Source organism: Eurytemora carolleeae, unplaced genomic scaffold (genome assembly GCF_000591075.1).
Source record: "Eurytemora carolleeae unplaced genomic scaffold, Eaff_2.0 scaffold69, whole genome shotgun sequence".
Classification (NCBI taxonomy): Eukaryota; Metazoa; Arthropoda; class Copepoda; order Calanoida; family Temoridae; genus Eurytemora; species Eurytemora carolleeae.
This window is the reverse complement of record NW_019396021.1, coordinates 115119-132813: the sequence shown is the minus strand read 5'-3', so window position 1 is coordinate 132813 and position 17695 is coordinate 115119. Positions and strand designations below refer to the sequence as shown.

At 32.9% G+C, this 17695-nt stretch overlaps 2 protein-coding genes across 10 annotated transcripts in view; one reads left to right on the top strand and one right to left on the bottom strand.

Moving 5' to 3' along the window:
- LOC111695276 (PDZ and LIM domain protein Zasp) overlaps positions 1-17695 on the bottom strand; it is a 43066-nt gene that overhangs the window by 11438 nt on the left and 13933 nt on the right. For 3 of the 8 annotated variants that reach the window (XM_023464948.1, XM_023464652.1, XM_023464573.1), the window contains exons 5-14: positions 16751-16897; positions 16303-16377; positions 16045-16162; positions 12213-12266; positions 11264-11322; positions 3800-3954; positions 2446-2553; positions 2233-2295; positions 1921-1963; positions 1167-1236 (exon numbers count right to left, since the gene is read on the bottom strand). In XM_023464948.1, the coding sequence (XP_023320716.1) occupies positions 1167-1236; positions 1921-1963; positions 2233-2295; positions 2446-2553; positions 3800-3954; positions 11264-11322; positions 12213-12266; positions 16045-16162; positions 16303-16377; positions 16751-16897 (892 nt within the window). Of the gene's footprint in view, positions 1-1166; positions 1237-1920; positions 1964-2232; positions 2296-2445; positions 2554-3799; positions 3955-11047; positions 11197-11263; positions 11323-12212; positions 12267-13021; positions 13130-13217; positions 13342-13590; positions 13776-16044; positions 16163-16302; positions 16378-16750; positions 16898-17695 lie in introns of those variants that run through there. The other 5 variants (XM_023465021.1, XM_023465098.1, XM_023464728.1 and 2 more) reach the window with 5 other exon arrangements.
- Positions 24-11041, top strand: LOC111695748 (uncharacterized). 2 transcript variants are annotated; one of them, XM_023465287.1, is made up of 8 exons: positions 24-337; positions 5684-5843; positions 5943-6005; positions 7296-7393; positions 8551-8631; positions 9116-9225; positions 9848-9922; positions 10468-11041. In XM_023465287.1, the coding sequence occupies exons 2-8, from the start codon at positions 5687-5689 to the stop codon at positions 10682-10684; spliced, it is 801 nt and encodes a 266-aa protein (XP_023321055.1). In that variant the 5' UTR covers positions 24-337; positions 5684-5686; the 3' UTR covers positions 10685-11041. The 2 variants fall into 2 exon arrangements, with proteins under 2 accessions (XP_023321055.1, XP_023320981.1); XM_023465213.1 differs by lacking the exon at positions 24-337 and having other exon boundaries at positions 4444-5843.

Sequence of the window (17695 nt, the reverse complement as noted above, 5' to 3'; positions counted from 1 at the left end):
TAGATCTATATTGATACTCTCTAATCTAAACTTATAGACTGACACTAGAACTAAGCTTTTCTTTAGTTGACGCATGATCTTAAATGTACAAACTGAATCAGATCAACAAAACATATTTGTCATAACTTACTCACGAGCATTGAGTAATACTAAGGTGCACCTGCAGTGCACAGTGCACACAATAATTTATTATAGTTATTTTCTTTTTCTTTTGTGATATCATTCCACCACGAGTATTTTAACAAGTTTCACAGATTAGACAAGAGAGAGTATTTTCTTTAGATCTGTGTCTTCAGCTCACAAACTCTTAGCGTACATCTTTCCCCAAATAGCAGAGGTATATCATAAAACTACTGCTTAGGATCCGGATCCGTTTGATCCGCAATATTTTGGCTTCCGGGATCCGGATAGGGATCCAAAGGGCAAATATTAATCACAAGCCAAAAAAATTTTGGCTCAAAAACATACATTTCAAATGTTAACAAATGCGAGATTAATGAAAACTTCATAGTCTCTGAATGGTTCATACAATTTTTTTAATGATATTTCATTTAACCAAAAAAAATTGAGAACCTGGATCCGGATCCTTTTTCATATTTTAATCGACGACGTTTAAGCAATCTCTTGTATTTTTAATGTTAATACAGACCAAATAATTTTACTAACATCTAGAAAATCAACTTATTAAGTGAAATTGGTCAGTGCAAATTGAAAAATTGCTGTGTTTGTCTTTCTAGCCCAGATATTTATGTGTCCCACTGTATCTGTGTAATCTTGAACTCCTTAACTACCTGAATATTCCTGGAGTAAACAGGAGAATCTTGAACTCCTATTTATCTGAATATTTCTTGAGTAAACAGGAGAATCTTGAACTCCTTAATTACCTGAATATTCCTGGAGTAAGCAGGAGAATCTTGAAATTCTTAATTGCCTGAATATTCCTGGAGTAAGCAGGAGAATCATGTACTCCTTAATTACCTGAATATTCCTGGAGTAATCAGGAGAATCATGAAATCCTTAATTACCTGAATATTCCTGGAGTAATCAGGAGAATCATGAAATCCTTAATTGCCTGAATATTCCTGGAGTAAGCAGGAGAATCTTGAAATCCTTAATTACCTGAATATTCCTGGAGTAATCAGGAGAATCATGAAATCCTTAATTACCTGAATATTCCTGGAGTAAGCAGGAGAAGGAGATGCATGACGGGGATTCCCTGCAGGAAAATCATGGCGTCTAAATATTTGTATCATACATATCATATTAAATTATCTCCAAACTTCAATCCCATAAATCCATACAAAATACGCAAAGAACCCTATATGTTATGCAAATTTGTATGTTAAACTTTTTAAAATATTTTAATCGTTTTGGATTTTTCAGGTTTATCCAAAAATTATCAATTTAAATAAATGCTCGGTAATATATGATTTACTATATGTAATTATATATGCTTTTTGGGTGTTCCATTAAACATGTACACGAAGGAAAAACTTATAGTTCACCATTGATTCATGAATTAAAGAGAATGTATCAAAATAAGCTTTTCTTTTCGAAAGGTGGCCTTGCCTTTTTATACCTTTAATCGACAAAATTATTAAAAATAAGATTTATAAAAAGCTGTGGTTCTATTTGAATTAATATCTTAATAATTTTAACAAATTTTGAAGTACATAAAATGGTAATCCGAGAGCCGAATTCTGAATACAAGATTAGAAATAAACTCTAAAATATTCTTTCTTAAATTGCTTATTGCTAATCTGGCTTTTCACATTTCAATTACATTCAGTTTAAGTGTGTGACGAGTGTGACATGGCTGGGCAACAACAATTCAATTAACCTTAGGTAGCAGTACAACTTCCTCTTCACTAGAGGTTGGGCTGGTACATTGTACACTGTAGTGTACACAGTGTTAAATACCTGTTAAGTGTGCTGACCGGACTAGGGCACATCCTGGTGGAACCTGGAGAAAGATTTGTTAAGCCACAATTAAAAGTAGTTTGTTAACTTATACATTAAATATACATTAAAATATTTTATTTACACAAAAAAAACTCATGCAATGGTTTAAAAGGGTTTAAAGGTATCTAGCATAATGCATAAAAAGGTTACAGGGATTGGGTTCTCAACTTTCAGAGTCTTTTTATACTTAACTTATTATGTTTCAGCTTGATCTAATTAAATTGAATAATGTCAACAGAAAGCTACTTTTCATTTTCAAATGAAACATACCTTCAGGGGAATCATTTAACTTGGGTGCATGGGCTCTACCCCCAAGGTCCACACTACCTACGTCTAGTTTCGAAGAAAAAACAGAAGAATTAAGAAATTCCTTTCAAATTTAGAAAATGATTTTAGATGTCGTCTTCCATGCGACGTCAAAAAATTTAAAGAAATCCTTCATGAATCAAATTTGAGAAGGTGCAGGACTATTCTATTTTCTACCTCCACGCTCCAAAGCTTTTTGTAGCATCCTGAAGGTTGCGCTCTGAACATTTTTATTGGCAAGACCCTTGTAGTGTGAGGGAGCTGCACTAGGTTCTATATCTACTCCTAGTTCAGAAACAAACTACTAGATGTCGTCAGTCATAGACAAATACTATTTAAAGAGGCTGTAAGCGTAATTGACCTTCCATGCAAAGATGACAGTGCTCGATTTACATCGGTATCCTTTAAAGCTAAATGTCTAATTAAGTATAAATTAAATATGCATGTTTTTGTTTCTTTAAACTGTGTTACTGTTTATTTTCAGATGTGGTTTCTCTGTCTCAGTAAAAGCAAATAGGTTGTCAACCTATTTGAGTAAAAGTGACTTGCGCATTTCTTGCTTATTAAAAACAAAGAATAAATTTAAATAATTTACCACTTTTCGAGTCAGAAAAAACAACGTTATCTTACAATTTTTTGCTTAGATTAAGGTTTTAGGGCTAATGTTGTAAATCGGGCATTTTTATCTTTGCAAAAAGGGATCACTTAAAATTACGCTTACAGTCCCTTTAAATGAGTAGTGCTATGTACACAATTTACACTGCCTGCACTTGAGCAAAAAACACATGAATGGATGTAGATTCAGATAATTGAGTTTAGGCCTCATAAAATAAATCGGCAGAAAAGCAAAGTGAATCCGAAGCAACATGAACGAATTTTTCACGCAGTGTAGTTTGAATTTTTGCTAAAAATAAAAATGATGTTGTTTTAAATGTGTCTATTTGTATTTTGTGGTGATGAAAGTGTTTATTTTGGGGGGGTTTTCATTTGTTTACTTTAGCTTGACCTTTTAATAGGACTCTCCCAGGACTCTGAGGAGGGGAGAAGGAAAGCATCTGAGAGGACTATTTAGATTCCTTGTAGGTGTCCAAATATATTTTGGAAATTAAAAAACTTTTTAAAAACATGTTTTTATCTAAAAAGATAAAAAGTCTAATATCTTGAACATGTGTGATTATTTAATATGATTTTTGATTGCAATTTTTTAAGCTCTTAAAAAGGTGTGTGCAATGCGAATCAAATAATTTAACAATACAAATTTCAATTATGTAATCCCTTTTGCAACCTGAAGATGTTGAAACTAAAACTCTGTTAATTTAAGACTGCTTGACTTAACAAATTTGCATGATCAGATAAAAAGCCTATGACACCAGGTTGCAAAGACATGGGATTAAAAAATTAGAAATTGCGGGGAGTATCATTTCCCTTTTGTCCAGAAATAATCATAAAAACCTATTTCTAATTTTGCAATCTAAACATATCTAACATATCTAACATATCTATTTTATAACATCTCTGTTTGCATGTATACCTGGTTCTGGTTCTGGGCCTTTAATATCCAGCTCATGAACCATTCGTAGGGTTTCACTGTTCAAACCATGGCTGATGGGTTGTTGGGTTAGGTTGGATGCTGGGTTGGTTGGGAAGGATGATTGATTATTCAATTCATGGTCGTCTTCCATTTCGCTAGTAACACATGTTGTTAGTAAATAAGGGATCAAGATCAGGATCAAAATCTGGATCAAGATCAGGACCAAGATCAGGATCAAGATTAGGATCAAGATCAGGCTCAAGATCAGGCTCAAGACCAGGATCAAGATCAGGATCAAGATCTGGATCAAGATCAGGACCAAGATCAGGACCAAGATCAGGATCAAGATCAGGATCAAGATCAGGATCAAGATCAGGATCAAGATCAGGATCAAGATCAGGATCAAGATCAGGATCAAGATCAGGATCAATATCAGGATCAATATCAGGATCAAGATCAGGATCAAGATCAGGATCAAGATCAGGATCAGGATCAGGATCAAGATCAGGATCAAGATCAGACTCAAGATCAGGATCAAGATCAGGATCAAGATCAGACTCAAGATCAGGATCAAGATCAGGATCAAGATCAGGATCAAGATCAGGATCAAGATCAGGATCAAGATCAGGCTCAAGATCAGGATCAAGATCAGTGTAAGTTTTCAGATTATTATTGTCACATTAAATTCCATAATGTTTATTGTTTCTTTAATTATAAATTAAGATGATAATTGGGAATTCAATGAAAATAATTCTGCTTTCATATTTAAATGCAGGCCTAATTTAGTTAATGCCAAATAACTTCAAATGTAAGAAATCTATGTTTATGTCAGTTTCTTATTAAATTTCTCTTTCTAACTATCTTATATTAATAGTTTAAAATGCAAAAATAATCTTCAATAAGTATTGTTAAAGGGGGCTAAAGCAGAATTTACAAATATTTAAAAATGATGACACAGCAAGTTTTGTGCTTTAGAGCGTCTTTGATTTCTCCCGTGTAGGGATAAAAATTGCAGGTAGATAAACCGTTTCATATTTATAACCAGGACAGAATTCAATCCATGATAGTTCAACTATACAGTTAAACAGAAGAGAACTGTAACGAGTTTATTTACCATTTTAGATTTAATTTTGTCCCGAGCTTTTCAATTGAAATAAAAACATTTTGGAAATATCCTAAATATTTTCATAAAATAATATTTAGAACCAGGACGTAGTTTAATCAGGGTACAGAATACAGACTACAGAGTACACAGTTAACCAGGAGAGAACTATTGAGAATATATATTGATATTTATAACCAGGACTTTTAATCCGGGTGCAGTGTACACAATTCAACAAGAGATAAATAGGAAAATATATAATAATAGTATTTAGAACCAGGCGGAGTATAATCAGGGTACACAGTTCAACAGGAGAGAACTAGGAGAATATATAATAATAGTATTTAGAACCAGGACGGAATATAATCAGGGTACACAGTTCAACAGGAGAGAACTAGGAGAATATATAATAGCATTTAGAACCATGGGTTGGAGTATAATCAGGGTACACAGTTCAACAGGAGAGAACTAGGAGAATATATAATAATAGTATTTAGAACCAGGACGGAATATAATCAGAGTACACAGTTCAACAGGAGAGAACTAGGAGAATATATAATAATAGCATTTAGAACCATGGATTGGAGTATAATCAGGGTACACAGTTCAACAGAAGAGAACTAGGAGAATAAATAATAACAGTATTTAGAACCAGGACGGAGTATAATCAGGGCACACAGTTCAACAGGAGAGAACTACGCCACCTTTACGTGTAACCTTGTTTTTATGTATGTTGAATTCTACGAAAAAATGGTTTTAATATTCAATATTTGAAAATTTAGAAAATGATGCTTGCTGAACCAGTTTCAATACTTCAAAACACAACAGTAGAGGAACCTGTTTTCCTAAATATAAACAAAACCACCACCAACAACAACAACAACAATGTCTCCAATCAAACAGATGAAATTGACTCCTTGTTAACACTACCGGGCTTTCTAGGAAATTAAAACATTAAGAACCAGAAGTACACTACAATCGAAATCATGAAGAAAAAACTTTTAAAAATTTCTCGAACTTTTTTATATGTTTGAATTATAGAGGATGGAATTGGTCTTCCGAGCTCCCTGATGCATGTTATCTATGGAGAAGTGGAGGAAGAGGGTATGTTTACCATTTATGCAAAAATAAGAAGAACAAAATTTGTTTTTTAACCAAAAATGATTACTCACCATAAACTAACCCCTCAGTTTATAAAACTTGATTTAACCTTCGACATTTCAATTTTTAACTAGATACTTCTATTTTTTGAAATATCAAAGATCTAAGATATCAGGTTGTAAAGATATACAAATTAGAAAATTAGACTTTGAGACAAGTCATAAATCCTCTGCAATTGATTTATTATACATGGGAGAGAGAATAAACATACGGCGAATGTTTTTTAATGGGAGAGCAGTGCAGAGAGCAGGAGTTAAAAATGTAATTGCTTGTAATCTTGTTTTATGAATTTAAAAACAGGGGTGGATACAGGGGGGGGCGGGGGGACATTCGCCCCCCCTCTGAGATTTCGAATTTTTTGTTCCTATTTTCAGAATAGCTTCATGCTTAAGGGAAATAAACCCTATTGCAAAACAGGAAAAATATCTGTCTTAATAAACTATAATGTGCGAAAAGTTAAAAATCTAGTTTTTTAGTCTTTAGTCATTAATTTTGACTCTTTTTGAGTCTTTTAAGTCGATTTTTTGTTCCTAATTCGGAATTTTTTTTGTTCCTAAAAAATCTCGCCCCCCCCCTCAATTAAATCCTGTATCCGCCCCTGTTCAATAATATCATACTCCAGTTCCTCTATTATCTAGTATTTTGGAAGGGGTTGTCTGAGCAAGTTTTGTCTTCTAATGCTTCTATTTGGCTTAAACACTATAATGTCAATTATTCGAAAAAACACTTTTAATAAAGTAAAGGTTATAATATTCTATTCAAATTTGTCCTGGAGAAAAAAAATAGATTTGATAATAAATCATGATAATAAATATTTACAAAAATTATTTCTGACAGTGGCCACCAATTATTGCCGTATGCGAAAAATGAAAAAGGTCCATAATGGTAGTTAAGAGTGCTGCAACCCCTCTTTTTAGGTTTCTCTCCAGTTAATTCGGAGTTCTGAGTTTAGAAGTTCGGATACAGTATACAGTATACACATTAGATTTTAAAAAGACCCATTAGGAAAAATCTAAGGGGGTTTATATCTATTTTTATGGTCTTTTGGTCCTTAAACAATTTTGGTTAACTGAAGTTAAAAGAGAGATTTTCGAATACTTAAAATAGTTTTACAACATAGGGAATGATCGGACGAAAAAAAGTTACCTTAAAGACCCCTTCCAAAATTGAAGACTATATATTTTAAAGGGTCCCCTATATGTATGATATGAATTTACTTCTATCTAATTGTAGAATATGGGACTGCTAGGAGCGGATGCAATGATGCCTTCTCAGTTTTTGGATTCCTTGCTTTCTTACTTGCTCTGGTAGATCTTATCATGAGACTTCAGGTAAACTTAGCTTTCTTACTTGCTCTGGTAGATCTTATCATGAGACTTTAGGTAAACTTAGCTTTCTTACTTGCTCTGGTAGATCTTATCATGAGACTTCAGGTAAACTTAGCTTTCTTACTTGCTCTGGTAGATCTTATCATGAGACTTCTTGTAAACTTAGGAATATTCTGATTTTCATCTTACATGATTATAGGAAGAAAACTGAGCACATGGTAGTGTTATGGTGGTAAAGTATTGGTTTAATATTACTTATCAAGTCTGGTAAGGTATACATGGATTGGTATTTAGGCCAGTAACGGATTGATGTTGTAGTATTAAGGTTGGTAACAGATTAATGGTTTACTATTTAGGCCAGTAACAGATAAATGGTTTAGTTTTTGGCTTGTAACAAATTATTGTTTAAGTATGAAGGCTGGTAACTGACTATAGGTTTAGTATTAAGGCTTGTAACGGATTACTGGTTTGTTATTGAGGCTGGTAACGGATTAATGGTTTAGTGTTAAGGCTGGCTACCTATCAATGGTTTAGAATTAAGGCTGGTATGGATTAATGGTGTGTTGTTAAGGCTGGTAATGAATTAATTATGTGTTATTAAGGCTGGTAATGGATTAATGATTTCTTATTAATGCTGATAATTGATTAAGGGTTTGTTGTTAAGGCTGGTAATGAATTAATGATGTGTTATTAAGGCTGGTAATGGATTAATGATTTGTCATTAAGGCTGGTAATGGATTAATGGTTTGTTGTTAAGGCTGGTAATGGATTAATGATGTGTTATTAAGACTTGTAATGGATTAATGGTTTGTTATTAAGGCTTGTAATGGATTAATGGTTTGTTATTAAAGCTGGTAATGGATTAATGATTTGTTATTAAGGCTTGTAATGGATTAATGGTTTGTTATTAAGGCTGGTAATGGATTAATGGTTTGTTATTAAGGCTGGTAATGGATAAATGGTTTGTTATTAAGGCTGGTAATGGATTAATGGTTTGTTATTAAGGCTGATAATGGATTAATGGTTTGTTATTAAGGCTGGTAATGGATCAATGATGTGTTATTAAGGCTGGTAATGGATTAATGGTTTGTTATTAAGGCTGATAATGGATTAATGGTTTGTTATTAAGGCTGGTAATGGATTAATGGTTCGTTGTTAAGGCTGGTAACAAACGACGTAAAAGAGAAGATTCCTCAACATGTACCGTCAGGGTCTCCAGTCAAGATAATCCACAGCTAAAGGTAAATAATCCATAAAAGAACGAAGTTTTGAAAACCTTTTCAATTTAAATACATGTAATTCTAGTTGTTTTCTTCTGCCAGCAAAAGAAATAAATTGAAAATTTGTTACTTGGAACTAAAAGCGTTATGATTATCATAGTTTGAAATATAAATCTATTTTAAATGGGCTGTTAACTGTATCTTTGGTGACCCACTGTTTGTACAGTGTCATGTTCTATTCACAACGGTACCATTTAAACATCTACCTGGGTAAGAAAGATATCATCGTTTTTCCATTTAAAATAGTGTATTTTTTTAATTGTCTTTCATTGTCTCTGAAGCATAAATTTGCAACTGCAAGTCAATTTCAAAGAAAACCGCAATTGAGAATAATCAATTTTTAGCTAGAAAAATAAGGAAATCTCATTCATTCTGAAACAGACAAATAGTTTTAAAGGTATCATGGTCACATATCATTTTGTCTCCACTCTACATGTCATTTAAGGAAGGAACCCTGGCAGCCTACTCTATGTTTCGTGGATTTCTGAATTCAATGGAAAATGAAGAAGAAAATAAATCTAGCTGCGCCAAGCTGTCTATGTGTGAAGCTGCCAGGTAAATATACCTATCTATGCCAAGCTGTCTATGTGTGAAGCTGCCAGGTAAATATACCTATCTACGCCAAGCTGTCTATGTGTGAAGCTGCCAGGTAAATATACCTATCTATGCCAAGCTGTCTATGTGTGAAGCTGCCAGGTAAATATACCTATCTATGCCAAGCTGTCTATGTGTGAAGCTGCCAGGTAAATATACCTATCTATGCCAAGCTGTCTATGTGTGAAGCTGCCAGGTAAATATACCTATCTATGCCAAGCTGGCTATGTGTGAAGCTGCCAGGTAAATATACCTATCTATGCCAAGCTGGCTATTTGTCAAGCTGCAAGGTAAATACACCTACATTAAATAACCACTTCATAATTAATTAAGATTTTCATGTGCAAAAGTTCCAGAATCGTTTCAAAACTAACATATGTGTTCATTTTTTTTTAAATGAGATTATTTGTTTTCAAACAGATCATTTGTCTGAATAATTTTTTTCAAAGTTCAGTTTCTAGGGTCATTTTCGGAATTTAATAATAGAAAATATATTTATATCAATGCAAGAGGAAGAAATTGAAAACGGTTCTGAACAAACCATATTTTGGGGCACGTTGGTTGATTACTCAAATAATTTAAGAGAAGCTGCAAACCTGGGTGAAATAGGTGAAGTAATTGCAAGAGTTGGAAGTATGAACGCTGTTGGTTGGCTCAGGTAAACCTCAGGAAATAATTTACAGGGTGAATCTTATTTCATTGGAATATTATTGAACCCTGAATAGTTTTTTTTGAGTAATTAAGCAGAAAAGAAAAGAAAGAGCAAATTCTAAACATGGGTTTCACTTAAAATGTTAATCTGATTATTTTTGTGTATTTGCTAAACACTAGAGTATATTGTCTGTTCCAGAATCCACCATTTTTGTGGCTTTGCAAATCTACGCTAAATCTGGGTTTGAAAGTGATTGTCTTCTGATACTTGAACCGGACTTTAAGATTAGGAGCCAGTTTTAACTGAGATACATCTTAACTGTAAATGCAATGTTAAGCTTTTCTGAATTATCGGAATTAAACATTTTTAAACATGAAAACTGTCAGTATCTTCCCCCCTATTGATCAGATAAAGGTTTCAAGGGTACCGTTGTGAATCGGGATTGCCATCTTTGAATGGAGGGCCCCTTGAAATTACGGTAACAGTCCCTTTAGAAATAATAATCAAATATTTATGATTTATCTTTAATTGTTATACGTCAACTTTTCCAGGAATATGGATCAAAAGATCGCTAAAGGGATCAAGCAAGCTGGGCATCTTGGATCCAGAAAAGGGGATTGCTCCGCTCTGTACAAATGCTCTTCAAGACCTAACCATTACCGACATCCGGGTCATTCCTTTCAGAACCTAACCAGGGGTTCACAAACATTTTCTAAACTTGCTCATCACATCAATTCAAACAATTTGGACTGGGAGTCTATATTTTAGGAACATGTGTGTTTTTGCCGCAAATAAAAACCAAGATAAAAAATGTTTACTGTTTATATTAGTCACATACATAACTGCCAAAAATAAGCAGAGCTATGTTTATACTTCAAGTTTAGTGTTGAGAGAGAATGTTAGACATAATATATAATTCAAATTATATTGCAAGAAAATCTGAAAACTTACACAAATATTTAGTGAGAGAGAAACTGTACAGAAAACACATGTTCTGTGTGATCAAGATAGATTTCATGTAGTCGATCAATGAAACCCCAGTGGTTAGTATTGAATTATAAAGGGGTCAATCGGGTTGGGGAAGTTTGGGGGAAATGGGGATAAAAAGGGATTACATAACGCAATAATTACTATAATTTCTGTTCTCTTGATGTGAACTCATATTCGCGACACCGCCATTTTTTTGCCCGGCTTCTTGTTCACATTCTCGTAGATACTTGAGAACAGCAGATTCATGGGGGAGTTTAGGCTCACTCTTTTTGTATTGATTGAAATCAATTCTGAAGCAAAATTATTCGTAAAATCTTTTCTATAAAGTCTTAGTCAAGTTCGTGAAAAATTACTTACCCTTTCACTCCGTTGGAAAGGACTTCAGCCTGCTGATTGAGGACTTCTTGTATATTATCCTGAAACAGAAGTCTTGTATATTATCCTAAAGCGGAAGTCTTGTATATTATCCTGAAACGGAAGTCTTGTATATTATTCTGAAACGGAAGTCTTGTATATTATCCTGAAACGGAAGTCTTGTATATTATCCTAAAACGGAAGTCTTGTATATTGTTCTGAAACGGAAGTCTTGTATATTATCCTGAAACGGAAGTCTTGTATATTATCCTGAAACGGAAGTCTTGTATATTATCCTGAAACGGAAGTCTTGTATATTATCCTGAAACGGAAGTCTTGTATATTATTCTGAAACGGAAGTCTTGTATATTATCCTGAAACGGAAGTCTTGTACTTTATCCTGAAACAGAAGTCTTGTATATTATCCTGAAACGGAAGTATTGTATATTATCCTGAAACGGAAGTCTTGTATATTATTCTGAAACGGAAGTCTTGCATATTATCCTGAAACGGAAGTCTTTTATATTATCCTAAAATGGAAGTATTGTATATTATCCTAAAACGGAAGTCTTGTATATTATCCTCAACCGAAAGTCTTGTAAATTATCCTAAACGGAAGTCTTGTATATTATCCTAAAACGGAAATCTGAGATATACATGGTATTTCAGACATTTGCTCTTTTGACATTTGCTATAACGTACCATTTGCTCTTATAAGAACGGAATTTTAAACAACATAAAAAGTTTGATATGTCTTAAATTAATCCGAAAGAAGTTTTCCACAAGACTGCATACTTAGTTCAACTACCTTACATAGCCGGCCACTCCATTTAAACAACCTAGCTTTTATAGGGTGGCGCGGCCAATTTACAACAATACCCTTTAAGATTTGCATGATCAAAGGCAACCTATTTTTTATTAAGAAAATACAGTCCCTTTAAGTAAAACTAACCTCAGAGTAGAGTGCTTGAGGAGAATTATACTGGCGATTCATCAGATTCTTCGGCTAAAAAAGGAAAACATTTAAACACTGACTTTTTCAAAGTCAGATAAAGAGTAGCCTTTTCCATGCAGAGTAAAAGATTTCAACGCTCAAGTTTGATATAAAATACTTTAATGGTTCTAAAGGAGCTGAACACTGGCCATACACTCGAATTTTATTATCCATTTATCTTTGTAACCTCGTGGTGTAAACCTTTGATATTTCAAGCACAGACTATTTGAAGTAACAAAATGCCTAGTATGAAATACCAAAAGTTTACTAAATTAGGTTGGAAAGAAGTATAAGAAAATTTTAATTGGCATGAGGAGTATTCAGTTCCTTTTTAAATGGTAACCAGACAATTTTTTTCATTAGACAAAATGTGAAGATTTATTGATTTATTTGAAAATAATTTTTTTGTTCCACAATACAGCGTAACCACAAGGATGAGAATACCCAGACAAACTATTTTTTTGTTGTTGTAACTCTTAAATTATATAGTGCTATGATCCATTCGTTACTTTCTTATTATGTATTTTTTATTTTATTCCATTTCAACAAAAAATGTTTCATCAACGGGACTGAGTATTTGCCACAAACTAAAATTTTCTTAATCTCTGCAGACGGGATGGTGGCAATTGTGGCAAAAACTGAATTTCTTTGAATTGCATCTGGATATTTTTTCTCTGGTATTAAGGACGGACCCATCACCAATCCTAAAGATCCATTATGATTTAACTGCATGCAGGATGCATATTCTAGAATGAACATGCCTATACCTCATGATATTTTCCCCCACGTGAACGCATTTCCGTTTCCTGTCTAAGGTAGAAGGTTAGGAAGCTGAAGGATGTTGGAGGAAGGGAAGAAGACGAACAAATATTGAACTTTGAATTAGTTATTCAAAAAAGGATTGATATTTTTAACGAAAAAAAGTAATAATGAAGTACATATTATTTTGTTTTGATATATTTCCTTGTTTTTAGAAGGTATAAAGGATATAAATTGTCCCGTTGACTCCAGGATAACAGGAAACATAGGAGTGGGAGGTAGGTTGGAGAAACTGGAAAATTTATTCGGCTTCAAGATGTTCCAGTACCTAATGCACGAGGTTTTGATACTTTGATTGATTATTTTATAGATAACAGACTTTATATAGGTTTAACTAAAAAATACCTCCTCTACCAAAATAAAAATTATTAAATTGATAAATATGTTTTTTTTAGTGTTTTTAGGTTGTAGATGTTTCGGCATTAATTGAAGATTTTTATCCTTTCAAGGAATTATCATATATGAATATAGAACTCTACATCATGGAATTGATACACCAAGATCATCATGAGTTTACCTAGATTCATCAGCATAGGATTTAGGAAGGGTCAGCCTAGGATGAGATGATGGGCAAGGAAGAAGCTTTGAGGGAAACAAGGATTTCCCACTCTTTTTGAAATCTCCCTTCTGAGGTACATTTTTTGTTTTTGAAATCTTTGGCGGATTTTTAGGTATCCTGTCGAAGGAGAAAATTGGATGTAGATATGGTTAAGCAAAGTTGGGATTGTGAGTAGGATTTATTGGTTCAGGAATGGCGGGTTCTTGATCAGGGTTCAATTGTTTAGGAGAGGCGGGTTCTTGATCAGGGTTCAACTGTTTAGGATAAGTGGGTTTGTGGGAAGGGTTCAATGGTTCTGGATAAGCAGGTTCATGAGCAGGGTTCAACTGTTTAGGAGAGGTGGATTCGTGATTAGGGTTTAAGGGTTCAAGAACTCTTCGAACTGGATTTATGAACCTTGAGCTTAACTTTAAGGAAAAGATTATTCTCAGATTGATTTTTTGACAAATTTCTAATGAGAAATGTGTTCTTAAACATCTAAAACCAATTCTCAAAATCATCCTTCCAAATTGGAAAATCAATAATGATTTAAATATCGAACTTGCGCTCTTATTGAACAAATATACACCGTTAAAACGTCTAAATCCTAAAAAAACTCTCAATAATACTGCAATCGCAGCTCAACTATCATAATTCATGCCTGTCACTCAATTTAACGAAAAATAACTTTAAAACTTTAAAAACTTAAGGAAATATTAAAAATCTAAGCAATAAAGCAATAACAGTTTAAGATCAATTTTGATTAACATTTTACACGCTGCAGTTTTTTAACAAAAAGTTTAAATTTTATTTATTTTAATCTTCTAGCACACCTTTGGCTCCACTTGGGCAGGATTTTTTTGTTTCTTGCCTATCTTTAAAATCATTTTCATTCAATTTTTTAATATCTATTTATTACCAATAATTAATTTTTGAATTCCTCCCCCCACCCCCCCACCCCCCCAAAAAAAACTGAAAAAAATTGAATAAACCTTGTTTACAATAACAGATTCTGGAGATTTTTTAAGTTCAGACTTGAGGAAATGTGACCTGGAGGGAAGGATCTGTTGGGTTTAAACGCAATAAGAAGGAATTTCGATTGTGAAATAGAACAGGATGGATATAAGCAATATTGGGTAGCAGAAAATTATGGACAATGATTTATATAAAAAATGATAAAATATTGGACGTTTGAGAAAGATTGCTACAGTTAGTTTTTTGAGTAATCGAACAGGACGGATAAAGAGGATTTTTGTGTACGAAAAAATGGATGTAAATTATTTTTAATAAAAGAAAAGGATGGAAATTAATTTTTTTTGATAAAGAATAAATATTAATGAATTTTGAACATTTAAAGGATGTATGTACATTGTACATGATTTGTTAGGTAATTAAAAGGAGGGATATAGATAAATTTGGGCAAGAAAAAGAGAAGGATTTTCAGCTATAAAATATTTAAATATTTTTGTTTCCGAGATCTTTGCCTAGGAAACTCTGGGATAGATGAAACAGGAGCTGAATGATCCTGTCCAGGTTTAAATATCAACGGTTCATTATCAACATTTCCGTTCTTTAAATCATATTCATTTTTATCATGGCACAGGCTTCAAAAGTTTGTAAACAACAACAAAAGTTCGTGGATTAAAAGAATAGCCCTGAATTTAAAAACAATATATAACAAAAATATAAGACAATATTAAAATCATATTTGGGAAGAGTAATTTATAACTACATGTAGTAGGGCTCATGATAGAAAGACGACATTTCAGTAATCTTATGTCTGTTTGATGTTATTATAAACCAACTCATTTTATCAGTAGCCTAAAAATCAAATTATCACAATTGCTTTCTATTCATGTTTTTTCCCTTACAAATTTAAATCATAACTTTAGTGTAACGTTCGTTTTACAGTTTTTTTGTTCCATTATGTTAGAAACATGAACAATGAAAAGATATAAAAATAATAAGCTAAAAAGCTATAAAACTGCTGACTTTAAATCAAAAATGCAATTTAATACTTGTATCACTCTTAAATCATGATTTTTTCCAATCGGAATAATTTATTGGAAAAGTATGTCAATAGTAATATTTAGTGCCAGGTTGGGTTGGACAGATGAATAGAGTAATATTTTGTGCCAGGTTGGGTTGGACAGATGAATAGAGTAATATTTTGTGCCAGGTTGGGTTGGACAGATGAATATGGAATTTTCCTTGTCGTTAATAATTTCTATATAAGTACCACAAGATGAGGAGGAGAGGAGAGGAGCAAATGATGCGGGGTGGAGAGGAGAGGATGATGAAAGAGGAGGAGGGGTAGGAGATAGTAAAGGAGAGAGAGAGGAAAACTGTTTGCGAGGCTTAGGAATGGGGTTATATCTCTAAAATTAAATGGGATAAATAAGGACATTGTGAACATTATAAAACTAGACTTACGATTTGAACTGGTGTCTGAGTCCTGGATTTGTTTTGAAGTGTACTATGCTGCACACCAGTGTACTGAGTACCACCGTTAGGTACGGTTTGATGTACTGGAGTACTAGAGAGCTCTCGCCTGCCATAAATTGATTTTCAACATTTTTAACAATTTTGAATTTAATAAATTTTTGAAAAAAGTTTTATTTAATTTTAAGAAAAAAAACCTTAGCAAACTGTTTTTTATCTTCAAATTCAATTATTAAGATTAAATCATTCCTGAAATTTCCGTTTTGTTTTCCAGGAGAGGGTAAAACAGAAGGAATATCTCCTTTCAGCTGAGCCATAAACTGTCTGAAATATAATTTATCTTGATTTCAGTCCAGCAACACATTTCTCGTTCAGAGAAAAGAAAGTTCACGAATCCAGATAATACGGTGAAAATATGTTAAAAACGGGAATGAATTCGATTCTAACTTTTTAAATGTTTTTAGACCACGGTTGCATAACCTTTTCTTAGAAACTAACATTTTTTAAAAGGTCTGTTCTTCGAGTATTTTTAACAATTCCGGATAATAATTATATTTGGCACTTTTCTAGTGAGAGTGTCTTGTTACCTTGCGCATTCTCTTGAGCTACCATATGTATATAAGGAACCGTCAGCACACCATTGAGACTGGTTTTATCAAGTTAAACCATTTCCAATCAATTCATTATTATTATTTACCTGGTGAAATCTTCTGCATTATCAGCTGATCCTGCCGCGTCAGCTTCCAAACTAGATTTCCACTCTCGACCCTCAGGGTTCGGACGTGGGATTGAGCTCTGGGGAGCAACTGGAGCTGGTTTAAGTGCCTGGCTCAATACTCCACCTCTACAGGAAGAAAAAACCATTAAAGGGACTGTAGTCGTAATTTATAGTGCGCTCTGTAACTATCGTAGTAGCATTTTGGAATGATTTGCCCATCATTATATTAAAGATTTTAATTAAGAAGCAAGATTTATCAAAATTATAGATATTTTTTGCCTTTAAATAAATTATTAACAATTGTTTGGTTAAACTATAGCAATCTTTCAATCCTTATCAGAAAAAATTAGATTTTTATGAAATCCACGCATTGCATTTTTTAACAAGTTTTTCGGACACAGGTATTTTAAAATCATCTTTACATTTGTAAACATGGTATGTTGCAGAAAACTATGAAAGCTTAAACCTTAAAAAAATTTAAACTTAAATAATTCTGTCTACCAGAATTCTAAGTTTGAAATAACAAAATTCTTCTACATCAGGTTGTAAAGATATAGGGATTAAAAAAATCAGAGATTATTGCAAAAAATCTATTTCTTTCTGTACGGCAGATGTTCTATTTATAAAAAAATGTAGCATACATCTGAGAGCAAAAAATTTAACAACATAACTGTTCTTTGCCTAGTTACGTCATATTGTAAACAAGATCCCAGATTTCAAACTGTAAATCATTTCAATGCAAGCTTTCATTACTTATTCAGAATACTTTCAATTTTTATTTCAAAATAACATGCTTTACTTAAAGGGACTGAAATGGGGTTTTCCAATTAGAAAGATATCGTCATAATTTTATCTAAAAATGTTAAAATCTGATTCTTTTCTTTTCTCTATTTATCTAAAGCATAAATGCGCGAGTCAAAATTA

Coding starts and splice junctions, on each gene's coding strand:
- LOC111695748 (XM_023465287.1), top strand. CDS start 5,687: ATGATGCTTGCTGAACCAGTTTCAATACTTCAAAACACAACAGTAGAG. Junction 5,844..5,942: donor AACACTACCGGGCTTTCTAG/GAAATTAAAACA, acceptor TTTGAATTATAG/AGGATGGAATTGGTCTTCCG. Junction 6,006..7,295: donor TGGAGAAGTGGAGGAAGAGG/GTATGTTTACCA, acceptor ATCTAATTGTAG/AATATGGGACTGCTAGGAGC.